Raw genomic sequence first — 25,806 nt, 5'->3', positions numbered from 1 at the left:
TTTAGTTTTTCCTTTCCTATAGTCACATATGTTTGCTTTATGTCCTACAGTTCCACAACAAAAGCAGGTTACTTTCTTAGTTTTGCTTTCTCCAGCTTTCACAAAGAAGTTACTAAGAAGTTTTTGCTTATTTTTAGGTTTATATCCTAAACCCGCTCTATTAAATACGGCTCGTTGACTATTAAGTATCATATTCAGTTTTTCTGAACTATATGTAAATTTTTCAACCAAAGGTTTGTACTTTTCAAGTTCTTTAGTTAGAGTTTGTTTTTCAGTTTTTAGAATGTTTAAATCTTTTATGACATTCTCGTTTAAGATTTGTTTATTATTTTTAAGTTCTGAAATTTACTTAGTTAGTTTTTCAATATCTTTACTCAAGGTATTAGTCTTTTGAGTTAAGAGTTGATTGCTTGCCTTAAGTTCTAAATTTTCTTTGGTGATAGAGTCCTTATCCTTAACTAATTTATCGTATTTATGTAAGTAAGATTGATTAGCTAGCTTTAGCTCTTTGTTCTTAAGGTTTATAGCCTTATATTCTATCATTAATTCATTAAATGCATCATACAATTCATCAAATGTAAAATCTAGATGCGTTTCGGACGTTACCTCATTTTCATTGGCCATGAAGCAGAAATTGGCCTTTTCTTCTTGTTCTTCATCTGATGATGAAGATGATGCGTCGGAGTCTGATAAGGTGGTGACAAGGGCTTTCTTCTTCTTGTACTTGCTGCTCTTCTTTAGTAAGGGACACTCAGCTCTGATGTGTCCCGGCTTTTTGCACTCATAGCAACCAATCCCCTCATTTTTTCTTTCCTTACCTTTATCCTTGCGATAGGAATTTGAGGAGCCTCTCCTTTGATGATAGGACTTCTTGTGGTTGATGAATTTTCTGAATTTGCGCACAGGAAGAGCCTCATCATCATCTCCCTCATGATCCTCTTCTTCACTGCTGCTACTGCAAGATAAGTCCTTGTTAGATGATGTAGACTTAAGAGCTATTACCTTTTTCTTATGGGAGGACTCTTCTTCGCTGTGCTGCTTCATTGTTAGCTCGTGAGTCATTAGGGATCCAAGGAGCTCTTCAAGTGGAAGTTTGTTCAAGTCCTTAGCTTCTTGGATTGCCGTCACCTTGGCTTTCCATGACCTTGGTAGACAGCGAAGAATTTTTCTGACAAGATCACTGTTAGTATAGTTTTTGCCAAGGCTTTTTAGGCCATTGACAATGTCAGTAAACCTAGTGAACATGCTAGTGATTGTCTCATTAGAATCCATCTTAAATAGTTCATACTTATGAACTAATATATTTATTTTGGATTCTTTGACTTGATTCGTGCCCTCATGGGTCACTTCAAGTCTGTCCCAAATCTCTTTTGCAGAATTGCAAGTAGAGACTCTATTGAATTCATTCCTATCTAATGCACAGTAAAGCACATTCATTGCTTTAGAATTGAGTTGTGCCTTTCTCATGTCATGTTCATCCCAATCCTTTTCTAGTTTGGGTACAGTGACCCCCTCTACATAGATGGATGGGATGTATGGTCCATTTGATACAATGGTCCACATCTCATAGTCTTGGGCTTGGATGAATATTCTCATCCTAGCCTTCTAATATGAGTAATCGGATCCACTAAAGAATGGGGGTCTTTGGGTGGACTGACCCTCAATGTGGGAAGATCCAAATGGGGTTGTCATTTCGATCTTTTACTCTTAGGGTAGAAGAGTTTAGGCTCTGATACCACTTGTTGCCCAGATAGACAACCCAAGAGGGGGGGTGAATTGGGTTTTAAAATAATTTTACAATTAAAACTTTTGTAGATGACTAATTAATACTTTTGCAAGGTGATTAATTAGTTGCTATGTGCTGTGAGTGAAATGAGAATGAGAGAAAGAGAGACAAGCAATCACAAACACGATGTTTATAGTGGTTCGGAGCTAACCCTTGCTCCTACGTCCACTCCCCAAGTCTCACTTGGGAATTCACTATAACCCCTTGGATTACAGCCGGTTGTTTTCCAAGCTCACAACCAAACTTGTTGTTTTACGAGCTCACAACGAACTCAGTCAGTTTTTCCAGGCTCACCGATTAGAACCAACCCCGATTGTTTTTCCGGGATCACAATCGAACCCTTACACGTTGGTTTTACACTCGGCTCACCAACCAACCTCTACACCCTTGATTCAATCCCCCGATTGAATCAAGCAAAGACAATATGGAAAGAATAAGAAACAAACAGAAAAACTGAGCTTCTTAAAAAACAGATTTGCTACAATATAAACTAGAGAGAAGTTAAGAGCCCTCAAACACTTTTGCGTTGGAGTAGAATAAGGCTTCTTGAACTTTGAGTCTCCTCTGGAACGTCTGATCGACTTGAATGCAGGAGGAGACTTCTTTCAATGCTGGGAAGAGGTTGTTGGATTGAGTTAATGGCGCTCTTCCTTCTTTTTCGTTGAAAGCAAGTTTGCAGAGAATAAATGCTTGATCTCTTTGAATGGAATGGTAGTTCTCTGCCTTGCTACAGTCCTCTGTGGCTATTTAAGCCATCCCACACGGAAACTAGCCGTTAGACACCTATTTCTGCCCGTTCTGCACACTCTGCACAACCTGACAATGTGTCCGTTGGGGTCGGAGTTGACTCGCGCGATCAGGAGTCGACTCGGCTGTAGCGGGAGTCGACTCATGCTTTTCTGGAGTCGACTCGGCAACTGTTCCGGATTTGAATTAAAGTAGCTTCTTCGACTGGGAGTCGACTCATCTTGACCCGGAGTCGACTCGCCAACTTCTGGAGCTGACTTGGCATTTTCGGAGTCGGCTCCTCCCATGAAATCCGTAGATCAACTTTTCAATTTGGTCCGCTCGAGTCGACTCGACAGTCCTGGGAGTCGACTCGGCGCTCAGAGCCCGAACTCCCGATCTTCTATCTTTTGGCTCGTCCAGTCTTGGAGTCGACTCGAACTTCCCCGGAGTCGACTCGGCTCTCAGTTTCCGAAACTTAGTCTTCTGCCTTTTTGGTGTACCGCTGCCTTGGAGTCGACTCGAGCTGTCTGGGAGTCGACTCGGCTCTCAGAGACAACAAATTGATCTTCTGTCTTTTTGGGTCGCGCTGTCTTGGAGTCGACTCGCGTATTGCGGGAGTCGACTCGAATCTCAGAGTCCGAAAACGGTTCTCTGACTTTTGCCTTGTGTTCCACTGAGAGTCGACTCTCACTTTCTTTGGAGTCGACCTGCCAACCATCGGAGTCGACTCGCGTTCCACAGGAGTCGACTCGAATCTCAGGGTCGAAAAAACGCTCTCTGACTTTTCTGTCTGTAGCTTCTTGGAGTCGACTCATATTACTCCGGAGTCGACTCGGTAAGCATCGGAGTCGACTCGCTGACAGGTTTTGAGTTGATGCTTTCTGTTCGTCTGTCTGTTCTCAGTCGGAGTCGACTCGTACTGGTCTGGAGTCGACTCGAGCCCGTGCCAGTGATTCTGATACGCTTGGAGTCGACTCGTAATATCCTGGAGTCGACTCAAGTCTCAGACTTTGGTTCAAACTGACTTCATACCTTATCCAAAATATCTTGAACCAAGTCTAGAAACACTTAGACACGATTTTCACTGAAACACTTAATTAAATTCATTAGTAAACATAAGATATACTCAAACGCTTTGAGCTCATCAAAATCAAATAGGGTTTTAATCAATCACTCCACAATATTCATGTTATCATACATACTTATTTGATTATTCTATATATGCTCCAGATGAGTTGATTGGGATTGTGATGATTTACTCCTTATTTCTTATGTTGAGTTATGTGTATCCTGTTCTTGATGACTGCTCATATGCTCTTGAGATTTCACCTCGAGCCATGATTATATCTGGTCTCATGTGCATAGTACTCTCTACTCCACTCACTGAGTATACTCCCCAGTTTGGTGTTTTTGATTGCAGGGCAGGTATTGTATAGAGAAGAGCAGGGTTAGAGATTGCCTGCTAGCTGTGCCGCTCCATAGTATAGTATAATATAGATAAAGTTTATACATTTTGGTGTATTATAAACCTTTTATTGTATATAGTGTATAGTTACAGTCATAGATCCTGTTGTGGATATGGGTTTGACCATGGATGGAATGGGAACCAGATTTTTATACAGATGAGTTATATGCCTGAGATGATGTATTGATATATATTATCCAGGTTCATTATGTGACAGATTATGTGATTGCTGCTCTGACAGGTAGTGTTGTTGTATGTATTGAGATAATCCTGACAGATCACTATAGAAAAAGTGATCATTTTGTGCATGTATCATGCCAAATTTTTCAGAATTTACGGATGATTGATAGGTAGTAGAGTTCTACGTGGTGGCTGGTGGCCTTATGCCTACCCGCACCCTAGGACCGTCGTGGCGGCCTGCCGGGAATGGGGCAGGGGTCGTGACAATTTTTCTTGCAAACTCTTGAATACTCTCTCTCCAATTGAATGTGGAAACATTTATACATTCAACAATGGTTTGAAGAGCTCTTTTGATCGTTGAAAGGTTGAACTAGGTAATTGGAGGCTATTAATTATAGAATGTGTGTGGAGAAAAAAACTAGTTGTTAGAGCTGTTACACATAGGGGGGTTGACTCCTAGTTACCTAGGGTTGACTTATGACAGGCTATGGTCGACTCCTAGATACTTGCCTGGGATCTACTCCTTGAATGGTTAAGAATTATAGTCTTCTTTATTCATCTTATGGTCATCCTAAGGTCGACTCTTGGCTTCTTGGTGTTGATTCCAGACTTATAGGGGTCCACTCCTTACCTGTAAGGATCGACTTCTAAAGCGTGAAAATTTCAGCCTTTTTTGTTTTACCTTATGGTGGTTCTTGGTTTGGCTTCTGCTTAACTGGGCTAAACTCCTGCCCTATACCAGTTGACTCATGCATGTCGGGATCGACTCCTGAAGTGCTAGGATCGAACCCTCTATACATGGGGTCGACTCTTAAGATCCTAAATTTTATTTCTATATTATTTGAGCATGTGATCTTTCAAGGGTTGACTCTTATCATCTTGGAGTTTGGTCCTTCATTGCAAAACTCCACAAAATTATTAAATACTTCTCTAACTTCAAGATTTTGACTTTAATATTCCTCCAAGCTTTCTAAATCATTCAAATAAATCTAGCTTCCCTATAAAATAATTTAACTACTCCAAGAATATATGATCATTAGTAATATACTCAAACATTTTGTTATTATCAAAATCAATCCATTGGGTCAACAATCTTTTCTTTTTTGATGATGATGAAACTTTGAGTATACACGGTTGAAAAACATGAAAGCCTTCAGATTTAATATAAAACAAGATTTTTTAAGATAGTTAATATAACTTGGATCCTTGAGAATTTAAAGGCATATATGTTTCAGTAGTATCAAAACAAGGATATCAACGTAATTATCAATATATATTTCATGGCTTCACAAAATATTCAACTTAAATCAAGCCAATTTTCTATTCAATTATTAGAATATATTAATTTTTAGATATTTCAGATAACTTTTGTTTTTCTTTTGGAACTTGACTTTTTCTTTCAAAGGTAGATATTTTCTTTAAGTTCATTTCAACAGATTAATTCAATTAAGTATATATTCAACCTACTTTCTTTCTCTTTTTGTCAGCATCAAATAAGTGCATATTGATATTTAGAGAATGTCGAGGAAATTAAAGCAATAGGAAGCTTGTCTCAATTATTTATCAGAGCAATGGAAGATTTTAAGGATTCAAGCTTGAAAGATCAGATTCCATGTATTAGAGCTTTTTAACAAGAGTTTTTAACCAAGCTTTTAGCGAGGTGTTAGAGATTTAAATATTCCGATTTAATGTATTAGAGTACTTTAGGTTCAAGAGTTAATTTTCTTCAAAACTTCAGACTTTATCATTATATTTTGTATTGAATTAGAGCTGAAATTATATTAGAGCTTGTAATAGGATAGGTTTTTTGATCTACTAATGTCAAAGCTTGGAATTCCCTCAAAGTTTTTACTGCATCAGAGCAATTGGTGTTAGATGATCTAGAAAGATTGTAGCAAAGCCATGCCTAAGCTGTTAGATCAATTCAAGATCAATTGCATTCGTGCTAAAAACATCAATTATCAGAGATATAATTTATGTTGCAATAAAGAAAGAATCATAACAATGAATAAGAAGCACCAAGGCTAAAAAGCATGTATCAAAGCTATGAAAGAAAATATGTATCAAGGTGAAATCTAGGTACAAATATTAGTAAATTTGTGAAATTAACTTTCTTTTCAGAGCACACAACTTAACTTCTTGATGTGTATCAAAGAAAAATTAACTTATTTTTGAATAATTGCATATATTTAGCAATGCTTTTTATCTTTCTTCCTGTTTTTGTAGAAATCTTAGAAGTATGCCATTAAGTTTCTTATGATTTCGCCCCCTCAAATCTTCTCTCTCCTCCTTTGAAGTGTGCCTATTTTCAGTTAATTATTCCTTTCAAAGCTTTAGCAATTTTTGAATAGTTTTCAATGAATATTTCAGTTTTAATAGTTTTAGATAAATATTTTCTGTGCATTACAGCTTATCTTATTTTTGCTTTCCTTACTTTAAATTACAATGCAAATTAAATCATTAGGAGATTAAACGTATCGAAGCTAAAACTTTTGAGTCAGAAAAGTATCGAATCTGGAATTATGAATGCAACAATTCAAAGTACTAAAGTATCATTCATTACAAAGAAAGTATATTAAAGAACAAAGCATTATAGTTATTTAAAATTCATAAGTTTTAATTATGTATTGGAGTTTACAAAAAATAGTACGGCAAATATTTAAGAGAAAAGCTGATTTTCAGAATTTCAAGTTTGTATTCCACATGTTCAGAAATAACAGCAGAATACTCATGCTTGAGCAACGAAATTTATGCACTAATTGATATTTGCTCCCCCTAGATTTTTTTGCAAGTATCCTCTCCCCCTTTTTGTCATATTGTTCTTTTTCTATTTTAAGTATGGTTCTTTTTGTGAGAACCCATGCGGGTGTGTATTTAGTCATACATCGGTTATTTGCTAGGTAGATCTTGCATATTTATACAGGATTAAGAAATCCAAATAATACCTTCCGGCTAACCATTTTGGATGAGGTTCTGAATTGTGACACTTTTAGATGTAAGAGATATGTAACATAGATATTTTAAAAATAATTATAATCTACTTGCAATTATATGCAATGACGAACCAATCATACCTTAGAATAATTTAAGATTTAAAGTTTTACGTCACACTTCTTTCTTTAGCTTGATTAAGGTGCTCAAGGACGTGCTTATTGGTCTTAGCTTCTTCATCCCAAACCTTATTAGTATCCTTTTTATGCACTTTGGTTGACTGATGAAGATCCTCTTTACTGATTGCAATTTCTCCCAACATTGCCTTAGCAAAGTCTCATAGAGAGATTCATTAGTAGCACTAATTTATATTCATTAGGCATGGATTAAAGTCCACAATGCATGAAAGTGATCATAATGGTTTATTAACTTATTAATTACCTCTGATGACAAAAGCTTCATCAAAATCAATCCTTTTTACCATTATTTTAGTTCTAACTAATGTATCTACTACTTCAAACTCATTTAATTTATTTCCAGGGATCCATTTTGTTCCATTTAATGTTAAATTATATTACTTTCTGATAAGCATACTAGATAATTGTTTTTTCATTTACCCAAAACTTCATTCATAATGGTCCGAAACAATAGTATGATTGGGGTAGGTACACCACTCACTTTAAATACAACAAGCCGGGTAGGTGGATTAGTCTGAGCGGAGAGAAAAAAAGTATTGATCTTGTTGTGCAAGCTGGTCTTAAGCTCATTGATGGTGTTGTTTGTAAAATTAGAAATGCGACCAAACATTTGAGAAATTCAATTGTAAAGAAGAAAAAGTTTCATGAAATTGCCAAAAAAAAGTTTCCATTTTAATACCAGAAAAAGATTGTGTTCTGATTATTGTGTTAGATGGAAAAAGATTGTGTTTTATGATGTGACTAACCAGTTGTTTATTAGTCCTAGCCAATAGCCAACATTTATTTTAGAAGGGTGTGGGAGATTCATAGAAAATTGATAGAGACTGCTAATAGCCCAAATGATTTCATGGTTGACATGGTTATAGAGATGCAAGTAAAATTTAACAAGTATTGGTCAGAGTGTACAGTTTGATCTCGTTTTATGGTATAGTTTGAATCCCCATTGCAAGTTAGAGTTAGTTAAATATTGCTATGCTAGACTTTATGGAGAGATTGGTGCTAGGGAGATTGTTCAAAACATTAAGAATTTTTTTTATGATTGTTTGAGGAGTATAGGCTGCATTCAACTTCAGTCTCTTCTTCCAAAGTTGGAACTTCTAGTCACGGTGATATTCGGAAGAGTGATAGAGATCGTTTTGAAGATTATGAATTGCTTTTGAGTAAAAACAAAATAACCTGACCATGGGAAGTCACAATTAGATGTTTACTTGGAGGAGCAAAATCTTGGGTTGCATATCTTGATATTTTAGGATATTGAAGAGATGCTATAGGTTGTTTTTCCGAGCTTGCATTGATGGTTTATGATATTTTAACCATGTCCATATCAATAGTCCCTTTAGAGTTTGCCTTTAATATAGAAAAAAAAGTTGATAAACCTTTGGCGAAGCTCACTTTCACCAAAGACAATTCAAGCTATTGCATGTTACAAGGATTGGTTGCATACAAAGGGCTTCTCATTAGGTAATATTTTAATTTTTATTTATTCTTATTTTTTTCTCTAATATTTATCTGAATAAACTATTTTTTTTGTTTTATATTTATTTGCTTTTAAATTTTTTTAGAACGATCGAGTGTCTGAGGAGCTAATATAGAAAAATCTAGTAATGATGAAGATGACGAGGAAGAGATGGAAGAGGGATTAGAATGTTCGGTCATGTAGATATTCTATCAATAACACCAACAATTATTCATGTTCAATTATTAACAATTGTTAATGTTTAAATTTTTGTGCTTGTAGGTTCTGAGATTTAGAAGTTGCAAGGATGTTCTCCTGCCATTGAAATGGCTTTAAGAATTATGGTTACTTTCACTTAGTCTCAAATGCACAATGATGTTTGTTTGTTTTAATGTTAATGGGACAATATAATTTGTACTTTGTCTAAATGTGTAATTGTCTAAATTTGTAATTTCTATTATTGGACACTAATTTTTAGGTTTTTGTTTCTTTCTATTGGCTTGAACCTAAAAATCTTTTTTTTTCAAAGTTTGTAAATATCAGCAAAGCTTGGAACCACCATTGCCACTACCTAGCCTATATGATGTGTATTTTTAATTTCCCAGGCTGCATGCATGTCATGTAGAGGCCACCTATCCTTTTCATTGCCATGGAAGAAATACAATAAGAACCCCAAATGTCATAGGGAGCGACAGGTTAACCAGGGATACAAATGAGCTGGCTTGCTTTATGGGCCTAAATTTGCTACATTGTTTGGGCTAGTTTGTCAGACCTATCTTATGAGAAGAATTGGATATCTTCTGTCTGAAACGAAGCCCGTTGCATCCTTACACTTGACCAAAATGTTTGTCTCAAAGTTGGCACCACAAGCCCTGTGATGAGCCAAGTAAGCTGGTGGGGCAACAAGACAAAACTGAAATGCATCCTAGTCCTGGAGAGCGTTATCAGGCAAATGTCTTGATCTCTGTTTGAATTTTGAACTTAAAATAGTTTAGCCATTGCCGGTTCCACTTCTAAGCAAAAAAAAAAAAAAACCGAGCATGCCTGGAGCTGGCTCTACAAAATTGGACTAGGCTTAGGCAAAAATTTAAGCCCAATAGTCGGGTCAGGTCGGACCTGGGCATAACCATTGGGTCTAACTTCTACAATAGAACCTAGTCCAAGCTCGACCCAGCTTAGGGTTTGATCAGCTCTACCCATGATGCATCATAAATACCTAGCATGCCATCCTCGTATGAAACACCCCTTAAATGAAACTTTTAGTAAAATATAATCATGCATTTGCTCGCATCGCAGCTAGGCATGTATCTCACCGAATTTTGAGTAGTGCTAGGAGGGATCCCTTTATGTGCATACCAATAGTCCTCCAATCTCGCGGCACACAAACATCTGTTGTAATTCACATGATTTGATGCAATGGGAGGTCATCGATTATAAAATTATCGAACCAATGCTAGTAGGTCTGAGAAACTTTTTATGTGCACATTATAGGAATCTCAAAACATATTCTCCTGGTCAAGCTATCTATGCGCTGGTTTCGAGCTTAACCTATCAGAAAATTCGGAATAAATGTAGCCAATTAGCGCATGCTTCAAAAACTTTAGAGACTGCTTGGTTTGGGGTAATTAGCATGAAAAAATAAATTCAATGTCAGATTCCCATGTTCGGTATGAAAAATAGATAAGAAAGATAGTAAAATAAATAATAGGCCATTGTCTATTTTTCTGAGAAAGAATGTAAAACAAATCCTGACTACTTTCCCACACTAGATTACCTAGTAGAGGTAACCTAAAATTATCATTTTTTTTAAAAAAAATACCCTCAATTATATTAGATGAATTATATTATATAATTAATATTAATTATATTAATATATGTATATACTTATATTCAAGAGCTCATTGCATCTTTTGTGCAAAACAATAGTCTTAGCATTCATTCACAAACACTTGAATGGTTTACACCATCATAATTTGCTGCAAGGCAAGCCTAGCAAGTCCCTGAAACAGAAGACTCCTAGCTCCAGCCCAGGCATAAATTGTTCCCAGCTTCAAACGGTGAAATATCAGATTCGCATGCATATGTCCAACGAGCACAGAGGAGAATTTGGCAGGCCTTTCAAAGGTAAAGCCAAAAGCCAAAGGGTAGTGAAAGAAAAGCTGGTCATCTTTGGGAACAACCGGGGAGCAAAAGAAGAAAAAAGCCAAGGGGCATTGTGACCAAACATAGAGAAAGATGAAGGAAGGAATGATGAGTTTCAAAACAAATGCTGCAGTTGAGGGCATATATGTGGCTTTGGACTATAAAAAAGACAATACCCTCTGACAAGCTTACCCACTGCATCAGCTCCAATCACCCTTCTCCCATCTCTCGCTCTGCATACTGGTATTGAGTGCTAAAATAAAGTTAGGTAGAAAGTTTGGAACATGGGAATTCATAGACAAAAGGCTGAACATTTGCAATGCAATGGTAAGATTGGAAGCAATTCAGCTATACAGTTTCAAAAGAATGGTATGGAAAGTGCATACTCTCTGTAATGTAGTGGGTGGGAGCAACAGTTTGAGAATAATTATTAAAAAGTATTCACAAAATCAAGCTGCAGTGAAGCAAATGGGAAGAAAGACATTAGAATTGATACATGGCCTATAAAAGACATGAAACAATACAGTGTTCACAAGTAACTTGCATACATTACAAAAATCATTTTGTCACTCTTTTTTTTAAATATTGTTGGTCTCTTCCAAAGGTGTTAGTCAATAAACACCTGCCATTACTTTACGGTGTTTTAAGGGCTATCAAATGACAACACAACTAAGCACAAATGCATTGTAGCTGTTTTCTTTCCCTTCTAGGATTCACTTCCTATAGTTTCGTAGATTGATGAAAGATAGAAAGGCAATCAATAGGAGAGAAAAAAAAATGCTTAATTAAAATGTCAACGTGATCCTTTAAGAACTATCATAACAAACAGCAAATTCTAGAAGAAAGATATCAAAAAGCTACAAATCTGGGATTGGTATTAAGCCACCCTAACTTCAAACTACAAACAAGTCTAAACAAGATTGTGCTACCACTATGGAACAATAAAGAAAACACCACGAAGCACAATAATATTACCTTATAGACTCATAATCGCAATATAGCCATGCCAGCAAATACTATAACGTCCAGACAAAATCTGGAGCATCATTCCTTGGTCCAGCCACAGTCCGATAAACGTACATCTTCTCCACTCTGTGAAGGTCACTAGGATTTTCCTCCATCTCATCGCTTTCATCCCTTTCATTTATGACCTCCACATTGAGCCTTGGCATCTTTGCCGCAAGTGTCTTGCAACCCCTTAGGGTAATATCACAGGATGACATCCAAAGGGATCGCATTGTTTCATACTTCCCCACATCCTCCAAAAGCGCGGCATCCCCAAATGGGCTATCCCTTATTTCCAATTTCCTCATATTTTTGCATCCGTTGAGCACATACATCATTCCCTTATCACTGTCACCAGCAAATGCAATTGAGAGCATCTCTAGGCGTTCCGCATACATGCCAATGTACAAGAAGACCTGGTCTGTGAGAAGGCCGGATAATGACAACCGCCTTAGATCTTTACATGACTGCACGATTGCCCCAAAACCTTCATCCAATGGCTGATTAGTCACTGGGTCGGGCTTCCCTGGATCAAGGATACATAATCTGAAGCGTGTGAAATGTGGGCAATTCTTCGCAATGGTGATGAGTGCAGCATTCGTCATTTGATGGCAGAAGTACAGCAAGGAGTTCAGCTTCGGGCATCCTGAGGATATGGCCACCAGCCCTTCCTCTGTCACAACAGCAGTTCCCGCACCACAGACATCAGATGGGAACACCCTCAACTCCTGCAGCTCTTTACATGTGCTGGCCACAACTGCTAATCCTTTGTCTCCAATGCAATCCAGTACCTGCAGAAGCATTTGAGCCAGTACTAAGTCATTTTGACACATAGCAACCCGGTTAATTCCAAGGAAATGAGCCAGCAAGAACTCACCCAAAGCCGTTGAAGTTTCAAACACAGACGAATCAGCTTGATGAGGTCAGCACCTTGAATTGCTGGGGCATAGCTCAAGTTTAGACCAGTCAGGTTTCTGCAAATGGGATACACGGCTGGAAGGCAGCGGGGTGAAGCATCCCAAAACCCAGACAAGCTTTTCAGCGACTTGCATTTAGTGAAGTTATTCATCAGCCTGTGGTAAGCTTCAGCACGGTGATCCATGGTGAATGAACCAGTGCCCAGGTCGACCAAGTGGGGTGCCCGAGCAAGGATCTTGGACAGTGAATCAACAGACACAGCACGATTGAGTCGCAAGGTCCTGATGTTTGGACACCTTGCAACGAGCCTCTCCAATGCACCGGCATTTACGTCTCCCTTCAAACAGGCGAAATTCAGGGACACAAGCGAAGTACAGGAATCAGGGAAGCAGCTGAGCCATTGAGGCCCACGATCTTCCACCTCATTTTCCTGTAAATCTAGCTCCCTAAGGACCCTAACAACCACAAGAAAAGTTTAATACCATCTGAACATCATCTATGGTTCAACCAGAATCCAAGTTTGCATAGGTTTGTACTTTGCCTATATAATAAGAATAATAGTAAATGGTTTCTCAAATAATAACTTCATACAAAAACATCATACTGCGTCGATCCATAAAAAATTGAATACCAAATTAGTACACGAAAATTATTTCAACACACACACGCACAGATCAGAGAAACAGAATCCAGCGAGAGAGACATGAATCAAAGAACAACACTAAATAATTAGCAGAAACAGGCATATAACATGATAAAAATTCGATTTTTACATCAATTTACGATACAAGAGCTGCAAGATCCAATTTTGAACCCACCTATCCACTAGAGAATGAACGGAGAGGTGTGAGGAAGCTCACCTGCAATGGGTGGCGATCGCAGCAAGCCCGTCGGTGCTGAAACCCTCGCAGCTGACGAGAACCAGGACCTTGAAGTTGGGGAAGGAGCGGGCGAGGAGCTCGAGGCTCTCGTCGGAGACGACCATCCTCTTCAGCCGGAGCTCCTCGAGGCCGGGGCAACCCCGGGCGAAGGCTTCGATCCAGGGGAGGGCGAAGCCACCCCAGTCATGGGGAACCAAGTTGAAATCCGCGAAGTGGGGCTTCCCTTTGACGCTGAGCGACCTCACGCCGGGGAACCTCACAACCACCCGCTCCGGACGGACGGCGTAGCAGTTCCCGACGAAGACGCTCCGCCGGCTCAGCCTCTCCACCCGATACCATGCCTTGCATACCGTGGACACCGTGTTCCGGTGACGGTGCGATTCCAGGAAGTCGAAGATGTGCTCCACCACCTCCTCGGGGAAGTAAGTCATGGCAGAAAACTATCGCCAAAGCTCTCTCCTTTTCTTCTCACTCCCTTCCCCCTCCTCTCTAGGATCAGGGTTCCCAGAAGAAGACGATAAAATCGCTAACATAAGGCGCTAAATTCGTCCAAAGCTACTAAAATAGCAAGAACATAGGAAGTAAGATCCCATCTTTCCCATCTCTCTCTCCTCCCGCCCCTATTTTACATCGAACAAACCAGATCTACTCCATGGAGACACCAAAACCAACACCAGAAATAGTAAAAAAAAAAAACCGTCTTTCATACAAAAATCCACGGGAAATCGACCTCTGAACACTCTAAACCAAGGGAAAGAATCATCTTTCCGCTTCGGATCACATCCCAAACAATTCGGAACAAATATTGGGGGAAAGCTCGCTCTGATGACATCGAAATACTCAGAAAGAAAAAACAAATCCGGAAGAAGGCCAGGTCACTGCATCTCCAATCAAGTACTCGATCTAAATTTTATCAAAAAAAAAGTAATGAGAGAGAGAAGAAGAAGAAGAGATCTCGGAACGAGGTATAAAGAGAAGAATAACCTCAGCTTCTAGTTCTATTCCCTTCTCTCCTCTTTCTCCCCTCCTCTCATTTCACCAAACTCTCTCTCTCTTCAGCACCCTCCGTATCGTTTTAACCGGAGTTAAACCCGGGTTAGTTCCGGCAACCCCAGTTCGCGAATCGGACGGCCCGGTCCACCAGACGGTTTGCGTGGACTAATCCCAACCGTCCGATCTCATCCACGCCGGCATCCTTATCCGCGTTTCGGCAGAAATACCCCCGGGTTTCCTCAAAATTACGCAAAATGCAACGGCTGGGCGACTTCTTTAATTATTTTGTTAGTAACGGAATCGATAAGTTTATAATGATTAGTTGTGACAGCACATAAATTATTAAAATATTGAAATTTTGATGAATTTTTCCGGGGAGAATATTCGGAGAAGACGGAAGATGGACGGCTGTGATGTCCTGATGGGCCCCACTTGAGCAGTGTTCCCCAGAGTGGGTGGTGGTGGTGACATCAGAATAGGACCAAAGGAAGTACAGTCCTTCCGCTCTCCTTTCCAATAATATGATATCGCGTTCGGTGGAAGCCGGATCTGCACGAGGTAAGTTCTGATCGTGCCACGTTGAGGAGGATGAGATCGGACGGTGAGGATCACGCGAACTGGATGGGGTCCAGTGAACAGTGGATGGGATTTGGGGGTACAGATATTTAGATTGTGGAACGTGGGACGGACGGCTGTGGATGAACAGGGTGGGAGGCGGGTTTTGCGCGATTGTGGGCAGCGAGTGGGTTTGTCGTCTTGTTCGGTGGGCGAGAGAATGTGGTTTTTTTTTTGTTTTTTTTTTGTCATTTTTTGTGGCTATTATGGTCCAATCATATGACGGGGTGGAGCGGGTGGGGGTAGTTCTATATACACCCACCCACCCCCCCCCCCCCCCCCCCCCAAATTGCTCAGGACACCTTCCAAAAACCAAAAAAAAAAAAATACCCAAACTAACCTTTAGTGTAATTACCATATTGCCCTTGAAATTTTCTCATACACCCCCCTTTCCTCCTCCTCCGTTTCGTTTTGAAAGAAAAAAAAAAAACACCCCTCAAACCCATCTTAAACCCCTCCTCCCCCGTTCCCACTTCTCCCTCTCGTCGCCGGCATTCTCTCGATCTCCGACCACCTCGCCGGCTTCTCCCGGAACCACCTCGCCGGCTTCTCCCGAAATTTTTTTTTTCACGGTTCGTGCTCCGTTCGGCACTGGATCGCCGAACAAAAGGCTTCTGTTCGGCAGCCGAACAGAAGCCTTCTGTTCGGCAACCCTCAACCGAACAGATCTGTTCGGCTGCACAGTGCCGAACAGAAGGCTTCTGTCCGGCACTGTTCAGCCGAACAGAAGCCTTTTGTTCGGCGATCCAGTGCCGAACGGAGCACGAACCGTGAAAAAAAAAAATTTCGGGAGAAGCCGGCGAAGTGGTTCCGGGAGAAGCCGGCGAGGTGGTCGGAGATCGGGAGAATGCCGGCGACGAGAGGGAGAAGGGGGAACGGGGGGGTTTTGGGCGTTGGCGAGGTGTTTTGGAGGGGAAGAGCGGGGTGAGGGGGGTTTGGGGGGTGTAGAGAGCAATTTAGGTGAGGGGGTGGGGAGGGTGGGGGGTAATTTAGGAATTTTTAATTTTTTAGGGGTGTCCTTAGCAAATGGGGAGGTGTAGAGAGTATTTAATTTTTTTTTAATTTTTGGGGGGTGTCCTGAGCAATAGGGGGGGTGTATATAGAACCACCCAGCGGGTGGGGGGTCTCCGTCTGCTAACGCCCGGAAAGTTGCACCCAGTGAGCCACCCAGAACGGTCAAGGACTTTTAAGGTGGGGGGCCATGGTGGGTGACGTTGATGCCTAAGACTGTAAATGGATTGTGTTAGACTCACGACCCGATCGACCCCATCTGCTCAGATCCAACACAATCCATTTTGAAGAATTTATAGGGCCGAATCGGGTAATAAAATTGGACCTGTTCAATTTTTCGGATCAGATCTAGATTTATTGAATTCAGACCCGATCCGACCTATTTAAAATTTTGATAATTTGAAATTTTCAATCCGACGACAGATCCAATCCGAACCTGCAGACTGTGCAAACAAGTTATAAAATCATAGATGGGTTAACCCGAATCGGATTCGACCCGGACCCAAATTTTTTGGATTGGGTCCGGATTATACATAGATCCGACTCGACTCGAATAATCCATTGGATCAAAAATTATAGTGGTGGACTCGATCCGACTCAATTTTCTATTGAATTGGGTAGGGTCCAAAATTAGAACTCAAATAAGAAAGCGGGTTGAATCGGAGTCACTCATGATCCGATCCGACCCAACCTATTTGCACTTCTATTGATGTTGTAAAAGATAAGGACTCTTCAATGGATTTGAATTTTCGAACACAATCATCTTTTGTATTAGATATTAGATTTTCTATGATTGAGTTTGTTTACATGTGCTCTTGTCTGCTTGATAAAAATATTTTTTAGCAACTTAAATCATTTTAAATGGCACCTCAAAACCATACCATGCATAAATGTGGAAGGAAGCAATATGATAAAAAAATTTATTGGACTAGCTCCACCGCTAGGCTGATGGACTAGTCCAACCACGAACTAATATACATAAACATTCATGTATTGCTCCTCTTCCAATTTTTTATTTTCCACTTTTGTGCATATTGGTTCATGGTTGGATTGGTCCACCTGGACCTAATTTAGATCCAACCATTTTTTTTTTTTTTTGGCAAAGCGTGGAACCATACAATAGTGAGAAGATGAGTTTGGGTATTCTTGTAGTGGGTGTGGCAGGTTTGTACTCTTCTAGTTTCGTTGTCTTCTACTGGTCACGGGTTGTGCTCTTAGACACCCATGAAGAGGACTGCAAAGAGAGATTAAAAATTACAGGAAGATGATTTGGTATGCAGCATATATAAGATGGTGTCACACATAAGTGGAAGTCGAAGGCATTGTCTATTTGCTTATCTCCACTCCTGTAATACCTAACAAAATTTCATTGCTTTATTGTTTTTCTAAGAAAATACTAAAATTTAAATTTCTAGTGGGCTGTTGGTTGTAAATAACAGATCAAGAAGGAGACCAATCAAGAGTAAGGATTATAGAGAATGAGGATCCTGCCACCTCAAAACTTTGATGTTGTCATGAGTCACCTCATAAAAAAGTCTATGGCATCTCATGTAAGGTGGAAGTCGGCAACCACCACAACCTCAAAAGTTAGTAATGAAGTCTGTAGCTTGACTGCACTGGCCAATATCCTTGAACAAAATCTTGGAACAGTTATCTAATTGGTTGCAGTACTAAATGAAAATTTTCATTATTACTATTATTAAGAGAGGAAAACATTGAATGAACTTCGACCTATTTATATTATGGCTTGTTTGATTTAGATATAGCAAATTGCAGTAAAGATTTTTCCTTTTTTAATCCTTCATTCCACTCCTAAATTTCTCCATATCAAAGTCCATAAGCATGGAAAAATACAGATCCACACCCAGCCAAATGAACTAAAACAAATGAGTATGTAAAGAAGCATGTCAAAAATGTGACTATATAACCTTCCATTCTTTCTTGCAGCTACCCATAATCATTTTAGTTCCCTTTCTTATTCCATTTTATAATCTAATTAATTAGACTTGAGAACCCAGCCACAAGGATTTATTAGTCTGGATCGGTCCTTCTCTCAATAGTTTAAGTTTTAGGTTGCAAGTCCATGCTAAGTACCACATTGACCATTATGCCTCTCAACTTTTATTAGTCATTGGAGCTTTCCGCTGGAATATACTAGGATCGAGAAAGATCTAGTAAGGTCAACTAGGACTTGAGCTATGGGTGGATCCCTCTCTCTCGAGTAGGAGCTAACCATAATGAGGGCATCAGAAGATTAGATGGAGGAGATTATCATAATTCCACATTGACTAATAAAAGAAAAAAGGATGCCCCATGAATTTATTAGCGTGAGCTTATTCTCTTCCTAATAGCTTAAGCTTTGCAGCGGTGAGTCCATGACAATAAGCAAACCACCCTATTACATGGAATGGCCACTTGGATAACTATTTGTGGTGGGCTGCCAACACAAACGATAAAATAATAATATTGGCCATGATTAATATATAAGCTATCCAATTGGGCTTTAGATGCATACGAAGGTTTGCTTGAAGATTTCAAAAGCTCCAACACCATTGGGCAAGAAGACTAGGATACCAAAAGAAATCTGCAAGCATGTGGTTAGAGGCAATAAATATAGTGAGGGCATGGTTTGATGGGTCAGCCAAGCATCTTTAGTTGGTAAGGATCATGACCCTTGGAGGGGCTTAAATGGTGCCTGACCTGTTTCCTTTTTGTCTTTCATTGGATGGTTGCGTAGGGGAATCGAGAGGCAATGGTGGCCGGAATCTGATCATGACCTACAGCCTAACGACCGGGGCCGCCGCCGACTAAAAAGGAGGGGGTTTAGGCAAAGAAAGGTAATTACGTGACACAAAAGCATTGGTATACTTATCGTAAAATATCGCAATATTAAGCAGCTTGTGAAAGGCTTAATTCATGCCGCTTGAACATCATTTGGTAGAATTGCAGCCATGTGAGGGATGTCAAAGAGAAAAGTAGAAGCCAAGTGGAGAGCAGCTTTAGAAATTAAGAAATTAGAGCTTGTAACTAAACTAAGAGATCTTATTCACTGTAAAGTTATTTGCAACTACTCCCTCAATGCCATGAGAGGGCAAAAAGGATCAAGGCTTTTGTACAGCGGTCCACCTCACTGGCCAACAAGGCCACTATGGTGCAATCTGATGTCAAAGAAACAATGTGGTCCAATTCTGATGCTGCAAAGATTTTGTTCCTCTCTTTGATCAATCTATACCTCACAAGTCAAAAAGAATTTCAACTTTTCAAGATGCTTAAAAAGTGCAGCTTATCTTCCTCTTCCTCTTCTCTTTTCCTTTTTAACTTTTTTTTCGTTTTTGATCACACTGGTTAAGGATTGTTGAAGTCCAAACCATATACAATTGACAATTGTGGAATTCAATGGCTATGGCTCTATAATGTCCCTTTTGACACAGAACCATCCGATCACAATTTTTTTTTATTCTTTCTTAATCACATTCGATATTGTGTTCCTAACACACAAAAAATGGATATTATACCATTCTTTCTTTTTCCCTTGTCAAAGTCAACAAAGAGGTGGAATATGAAGGAATCTCTGATAATGGGATTGACAATAGATCATGATATTGAAATTATCCTTCTGTACATCTTCAGAGACTCACAATTGATCATACACCTTAGCTGCCTCAAGACTAGCTGCCTAACTAGAAATAAGAACTAACCGCTTTGACAAGTTACTTTTCATTTTACGGGCTAGAAAGACATCCTTCCGGAAAAATCCATCTATGAGTAGTTCTCCAACTCCGACCGGTATTTGTTTTGTTTCTCTAGCCAAGATAACTATTGTTAAGTTTCTCATATTCGACCAAAAGAGCCTTCTTCTTTATTTTCTGGGCTATACACCTGCTTTGTTACTCTCTTTTACCCTAATATGTTAGAGCTAGTGAGCTGAACATACTCTGCTCGGCCCGGCTCCAAAGCATTGAAATAACTAATACGTTAGTCAAAAATAGACTCTTTGAGAGTCTTATAGGAGTTGGGTGTCACAATACCACCGTATGTTCCTATTTGTTTTTCAATTTTTGGAAGGCCAAAGAATGCATTTTGATAATGATACATGGTTGATGTTGGACCTAAAGATTCTAAATCCACAAACAAAGCATGCCTACTAATAATATTTTGAGAATGAAATGAATCATTAAAAAAAAAGCCTCAAGAGTACATGTTAAGAGCATGATCCTAATAATGACTAATATTTTTTCACAAAAGCAAAGCTTGCTGAACTCACAATAAAATGTTACTTTAAAATCTTCTCTTTTTCATGAGTGTTGTATGAAATTTGTTCCCTTCTATTCGGGTACCCTGCCCTTCTAGGATTGCAAATACTTAGTTACATTATTTTCGCATTACCAATAGCTCATAAGCTACATCCCATCTTATGATAGCTCAAACAAAGCTTCACAGTGCCTAAATCCATCAACCTTCTACATCAGCTTGTATTTCTATTTCAACTACTCTGCATCATTCTCTCTATTTTCAGAAATCAAAGATAAAGCAATCAACAGTTAGTTAATCGCAATTCATGCATTTATTCACCTCTAGCTTTCACTCTGTTTGGGATCAACCAGGAAATAATAAAGCTCTAAAAACACAAAAGAAGGTATGAGGGGCTACTTTAGTTGGAAATGATTGAAGATTGAATTGAAAATAGGAGGAAAAGTTCAGAACCATTTTCGATCTTATCTCTGTCAAAACCTTAAATCAGAAGCAAAGAACACATCTAGAAAGTGAGAGAAGAAGTGTTGCCATCACTCCCTACCTGTAGACAATTAGTTATATTGACATATCCTTTGTAAATCCCACCATTCATCCTCTCCTCCAGTTCTCCATCACATATTGGGCAACAGTAATCGAGCAGGATATTGTGCATAGATATCTGACCTTTTTCAAAAGGTCCTTCATTTTGCAAAAAAAAAAAAGAGGGAATGAAATGGTATGCCTATTGTTTCCATAACTAGCAGCCATGAGATCCCTAATAATATATTGGTCTGTATGGCTTGATATCAGTTGATATATCTGCACCTTTTCCTTGCAGTAGTTACCATTTATCAAATCAATCTGATGTGACTGCTTTGGACCAATCTGCAATTTCTGGTGGGGAGAGCCTATCATTGATTAATGACATGAATTTTCTTTATACTGTAACCATGACTTCCACTCTTGAACATGTTTTTCTCAAATTCATTTTTTCTTTTGTGCCCATTATCAAACTCAGTTTCTGAAATATCTGGAGTCATAAACATGCCCACAATCATTGGAAGATGAATATAAGAGATATAATTATAGACAACATAAATGATCGCTCCCAGCAACTTTAAAGCACGGTATACAAATCAAACCTCACTGACACCACTAATACACAGAAAGGGTGAAATAACAGGAAGATCACCCAATATGTCTTCTAAAAAGATTGTAGAACAATAACGAGCACATAGAAAAAAAGAGAATTGCTGTCAAAAATGTGAAATCACAGACACCTGAGAGCGAAAGAGCCCCAGTTGTTTTGGGAAACACAACCCAGCAAGGTCACCTGCCATCTTCTCTTCAATTTCGTGCACAGGGAAAGTCAAATCATTAAGCAACTAAAACTCAACCATAAGAGTCATCGACAAGTATTGATGGTGTGAATTTGAAATCACTATCAAACCAAAGTATAGGACAGTCTCTAGCGTGGCAAGAAATTTAACCACCACAATAAGTTCAAATAAGCACCACAGTAGCTTGACACACTCAACACATAACAGTGGATTGAGACACCCAACCACTTATGCTCCATGTATCAAACCCGCGACATCCTAGCAAGGCCATGTTGTAAACAATATTGAATAAAATAATATATCTAAATAAGACAGCCTACCATACAAGCGACTCCTAGTCTAGGCCTACCCCCAACCAGAAGCTGTTCAAGACTACTGTGACTTCTAAGCAAATCAATCAAATATTTAATACATGGATCCTAGTGTAGCCTTGGGATATGTTGACTTGTCACCAAAAAGCCATGTTCCAATATATTCTCATGTCGGTGAAGTCGTAACAAGGTAGCCGTAGGGGAACCTGTGGCTGGATTGAATCCTTGTCTTAACAATAGCGGTATTAACATTAAATGAAAGAGATGGAGAATATACAGGAGTATAGAGATGGAGAATACATGATATCCACATCAGGTAAAGCGGTAACTGGCTAATATACAATCATACTAAGTTGTCATAGATCAGTAAATGGTATAACAGAGTACTAGGTGAAATATCCTCATTATGAAACAAGCGATTAAAATTCAGGAGTTCCTCATAACAAACATGACAAATAGTTCTCATCTCTATAGAGAGAGATGCAGTGACATAAAGGATCTGCCAGATATAACCAATCACCTGTTTTACGTCTGCTAGTTGTCTTTCATTCAAGATAATAATTTGCATGCATGCTATGGATATGCTGAATTAGGTCTGGGTCATCCTGTTATATATTGTCTTGCTGCTATAAAAGTGAAGAATTGCATTGATCATGAGTTTTAGTAAAACCTCACAAGCTATGTTTCAAATATTCTAATTTCAACAGAATATCATTTTGCATTTTCTGAATTAAAAGATCATTGGATTTAGAAGTTGCCTGATAGAAGTTGTTGATTGCAAAGTTAGAAATGATAGAGCTGGCAATTTTATGTGTTAATACAGATAGAAGCAAGAAAGAAAGCCATCCATCACCAAGTTCCTGAAATATCGGGAAAAAAATATAAAATATAACATCCCCAATCCATCCAGAATGTGCCTTTCTATCATCCTCTTCTCTCTTATCTCTACTGGTTTAGATCAGAAAATTGCAAATCTGTAATAGGCACAAAAAGATATAAAATTCTGATGTACATGAGGATATGGATTTTATAATTAGATTAGATAGGGAGGAAAACATGAAAAAAGGCATGTAAAAGCTTGCAATGATCTGAGAATGAGGTTTTGTCGACAGCCCTTATTCAGAATGATCGGTGAATGTGAATTTATGAAGCCAACCCCGATAGTTAGAAAAAGACTTCTTGTTTATAATTATGGTCATGTTCAGATAAAAAGAATGATTGAAGATTAGAGAAACAGAGGGGTGTGAGTGTAAGTTTTTGTGTGTGTGTGTGTGTGTGTGTGTGTGTGAGAGAGAGAGAGAGAGAGAGAGAGAGAGAGAGAGAGAGAGAGAGATTGAGAGATCAAGTCCACAATCTAGATCAAGATAAATACATGGAACCAATGAGGGTGATTTAAAAAAGAAAAAGAAAAAACCTAGAGTTTTTGACAAGCCATGGACTATCATTCTAACATACGGTTCAGATCAAGCACCAAGATGCTCTTTCCTTCTGCATAGTGACAATGTCTCATGGATTTTATTAAATTGTAATTGAGAAATGAAATAATTGACAAGAGCAATACCATGTACAACAATATCCGACTGGTAAGAAGTAATTAATTGAGGAGAAGATATGTGACAGTTGTTACATCTGAAAACATGCAATCAGCAGTCTCCAAAACAAGAAGCTGCCAGCTTACCTTGCTAGTAAAGTCTAGTGGGGGCATATAACAAAGACCTAGGCTCAAATCCCTCCTTCATCAGGGTTTAAGAGTTAGAGTTTAGAGGTATTTGGAGAAAGTTGTCCTCCATTCCATAACCCTTTGCCTGCAGGCCTCTTTCTACCGCAAAAAGAAAAAAAGATAAAAAAGGTTCTAAAACAAGTCATAATTTTCAAGAAAAAAAAGTGACATAAAAGCGAGACAATTTAATACAAAGTGTGATATATTTTTAAAGCTATGCATGTCCTTAACTACTAAATTGTAAACCAAGTAATTGTCTTCCAAGTATCCAACATGTCTTTAGCTCCCCCCCCCCCCCCCTCCCCACTTTTAAATTCATGAGCCACAATGTTAATTATCTGACATCTATCTAAAATTTTTATTCATTTGTTCTTTATTCACTTTTGATTGAACAAAAGTCATCAGGGATGCTCTCATAGATGTGTTAACTGGCTGTGGCATTTCAACCGCTGTACATTAGACACCATACTCTTAGAATATCAAGTTATTGTCATGTCATTGAAACCACTAGTCAGTAAGTTCCTACAATTTTCTTATCGTTAATCTCCCCTCCCCAAGGAATTTGAATGCAACTACTCACTAATCTTTTCCATTTTGGGTACGGTTGATCTCTAGAATTGGGATAAAATTCTTGGACTGTCGCGTGAATGCTGTGGTTCTTGATGCAACTGTTCACTAGGCTAGGGATGAAACTCTTTTAGACTATAATATCGAAGTAAAAAGAGATAATTGGAATATTACAGTACCTAAATGACCTTCAGCTCATGAAGATTTTATTTTTCTTAAGCCCCCGTTAGACAAATTTCCTTTATAGTCATTTCCCCTGATCATATGGCGAGTTTATCTCATCTTTGCCCGAGTTCAAAATGTTATCCATCTTCAGTGTGTTGCCTCTCACATGAGAAATTGAACATCACAAGTTAGTGGATAACTAATTTAAGTTTACATAGAATTTTTATAAGGTTATCTTGTCTCGTTTCTTGCTGTATAGTGTTTGGAAGCTTATATTTCATCGTGGTTTGTATGTCTCATAAGCTTCCCATAGTTATATGCCATCAGGTCCTAACAATATTGAAGATTGCTGATAGCAAATTTCCACCCAAATGCTAGGACATCAACAAACATAACTTCAGAACTAATAACCATAAGATACAGAACAACCCGAATCATGCCCTGCCATCAATATATGACAACTAAACTTAAGCTTAAATATCTTTCCTCTACTATGGACTAAAATAAAGCATTTAGCCAACTTTACTGCATTCAGCATCATCATATCTCATAAGAACAGAAATGGGCTGAATCATTTCCTCCTGAAAGTAATAACAAAGCGATCCTAAAGCAAACAAGTATCCAACATAATTATTTCTTTTGATGCATTTGATTATCGAATAACCTTGACAAAATATGAATCCTAAAATTGTAGACAGACAAGAAAAGAGGGTTACCAGTTTGTCATTCTGATTATCAAGTGTTTGTTCGACATTGCATCCAATCAGGCAAAAATCCCAACTTTATCTAAATTCCCATTCCAAATGACAGAGTTAACACTGAAAGTCAGAACAAAGCCAGGAATTTTCCATCAAAGTTACCTCTTTTCCGTTTCATGTCAGCTAATCGCAATCACAGTTGCCATGCGCGTCCTCGAGGGGAGAATGTTCGTGAGATCGACCTCGGCGAGCAGATCATCCGAGAAATCACTGTCCTCTTCCTCCTCCTCAACCACGACCTTCCCCTTCCCCTTGTCCATCGCTGTCACCACGCCCTTCCCCTTATCGGTTGCGGCATGCCCATTGCGATCGCCGGCTTCGTCGCCGTGGCCAAGCCGGATCAGGCTTTGCCCAAAGATCAACACAAAGCGGCTCTTATATCGGCCTCAAACCGCGGGCTATA

The 25,806-nt window shown here is 39.0% G+C and overlaps 1 protein-coding gene and 1 long non-coding RNA gene across 4 annotated transcripts; both read right to left on the bottom strand.

Moving 5' to 3' along the window:
• Positions 1 to 10,652: 10,652 nt before the first annotated feature.
• LOC103718314 (transport inhibitor response 1-like protein Os04g0395600) lies at positions 10,653 to 14,965 on the bottom strand. Of its 3 annotated transcripts, none has more exons than XM_008807065.6 (4): positions 13,670 to 14,742; positions 12,769 to 13,264; positions 11,862 to 12,682; positions 10,653 to 11,126 (listed from the first exon to the last, which is right to left on the bottom strand). In XM_008807065.6, the coding sequence occupies exons 1-3, from the start codon at positions 14,119 to 14,121 to the stop codon at positions 11,903 to 11,905; spliced, it is 1,728 nt and encodes a 575-aa protein (XP_008805287.3). In that variant the 5' UTR covers positions 14,122 to 14,742; the 3' UTR covers positions 10,653 to 11,126; positions 11,862 to 11,902. The 3 variants fall into 3 exon arrangements, with proteins under 3 accessions (XP_008805287.3, XP_088566123.1, XP_088566122.1); XM_088709997.2 differs by having other exon boundaries at positions 10,653 to 11,340; positions 13,670 to 14,738; XM_088709996.2 differs by lacking the exon at positions 10,653 to 11,126 and having other exon boundaries at positions 11,650 to 12,682; positions 13,670 to 14,965.
• A 3,496-nt stretch (positions 14,966 to 18,461) lies between these two features.
• Positions 18,462 to 25,525, bottom strand: LOC103718313 (uncharacterized). Its single transcript, XR_015972751.2, has 2 exons — positions 25,362 to 25,525; positions 18,462 to 21,887 (listed from the first exon to the last, which is right to left on the bottom strand). It is a non-coding gene; the product is annotated as an uncharacterized LOC103718313 (long non-coding RNA).
• Between the last annotated feature and the right edge of the window lie 281 nt (positions 25,526 to 25,806).

The sequence above is a fragment of the Phoenix dactylifera genome, chromosome 13 (assembly GCF_051530095.1).
Source record: "Phoenix dactylifera cultivar Ajwa chromosome 13, Ajwa_hap1_PhDact_Kaust_v1.1, whole genome shotgun sequence".
Taxonomy (NCBI): Eukaryota; Viridiplantae; Streptophyta; class Magnoliopsida; order Arecales; family Arecaceae; genus Phoenix; species Phoenix dactylifera.
Note: the sequence above shows the minus strand (reverse complement) of the source record. Positions and strands in the feature narration are given on the sequence as shown.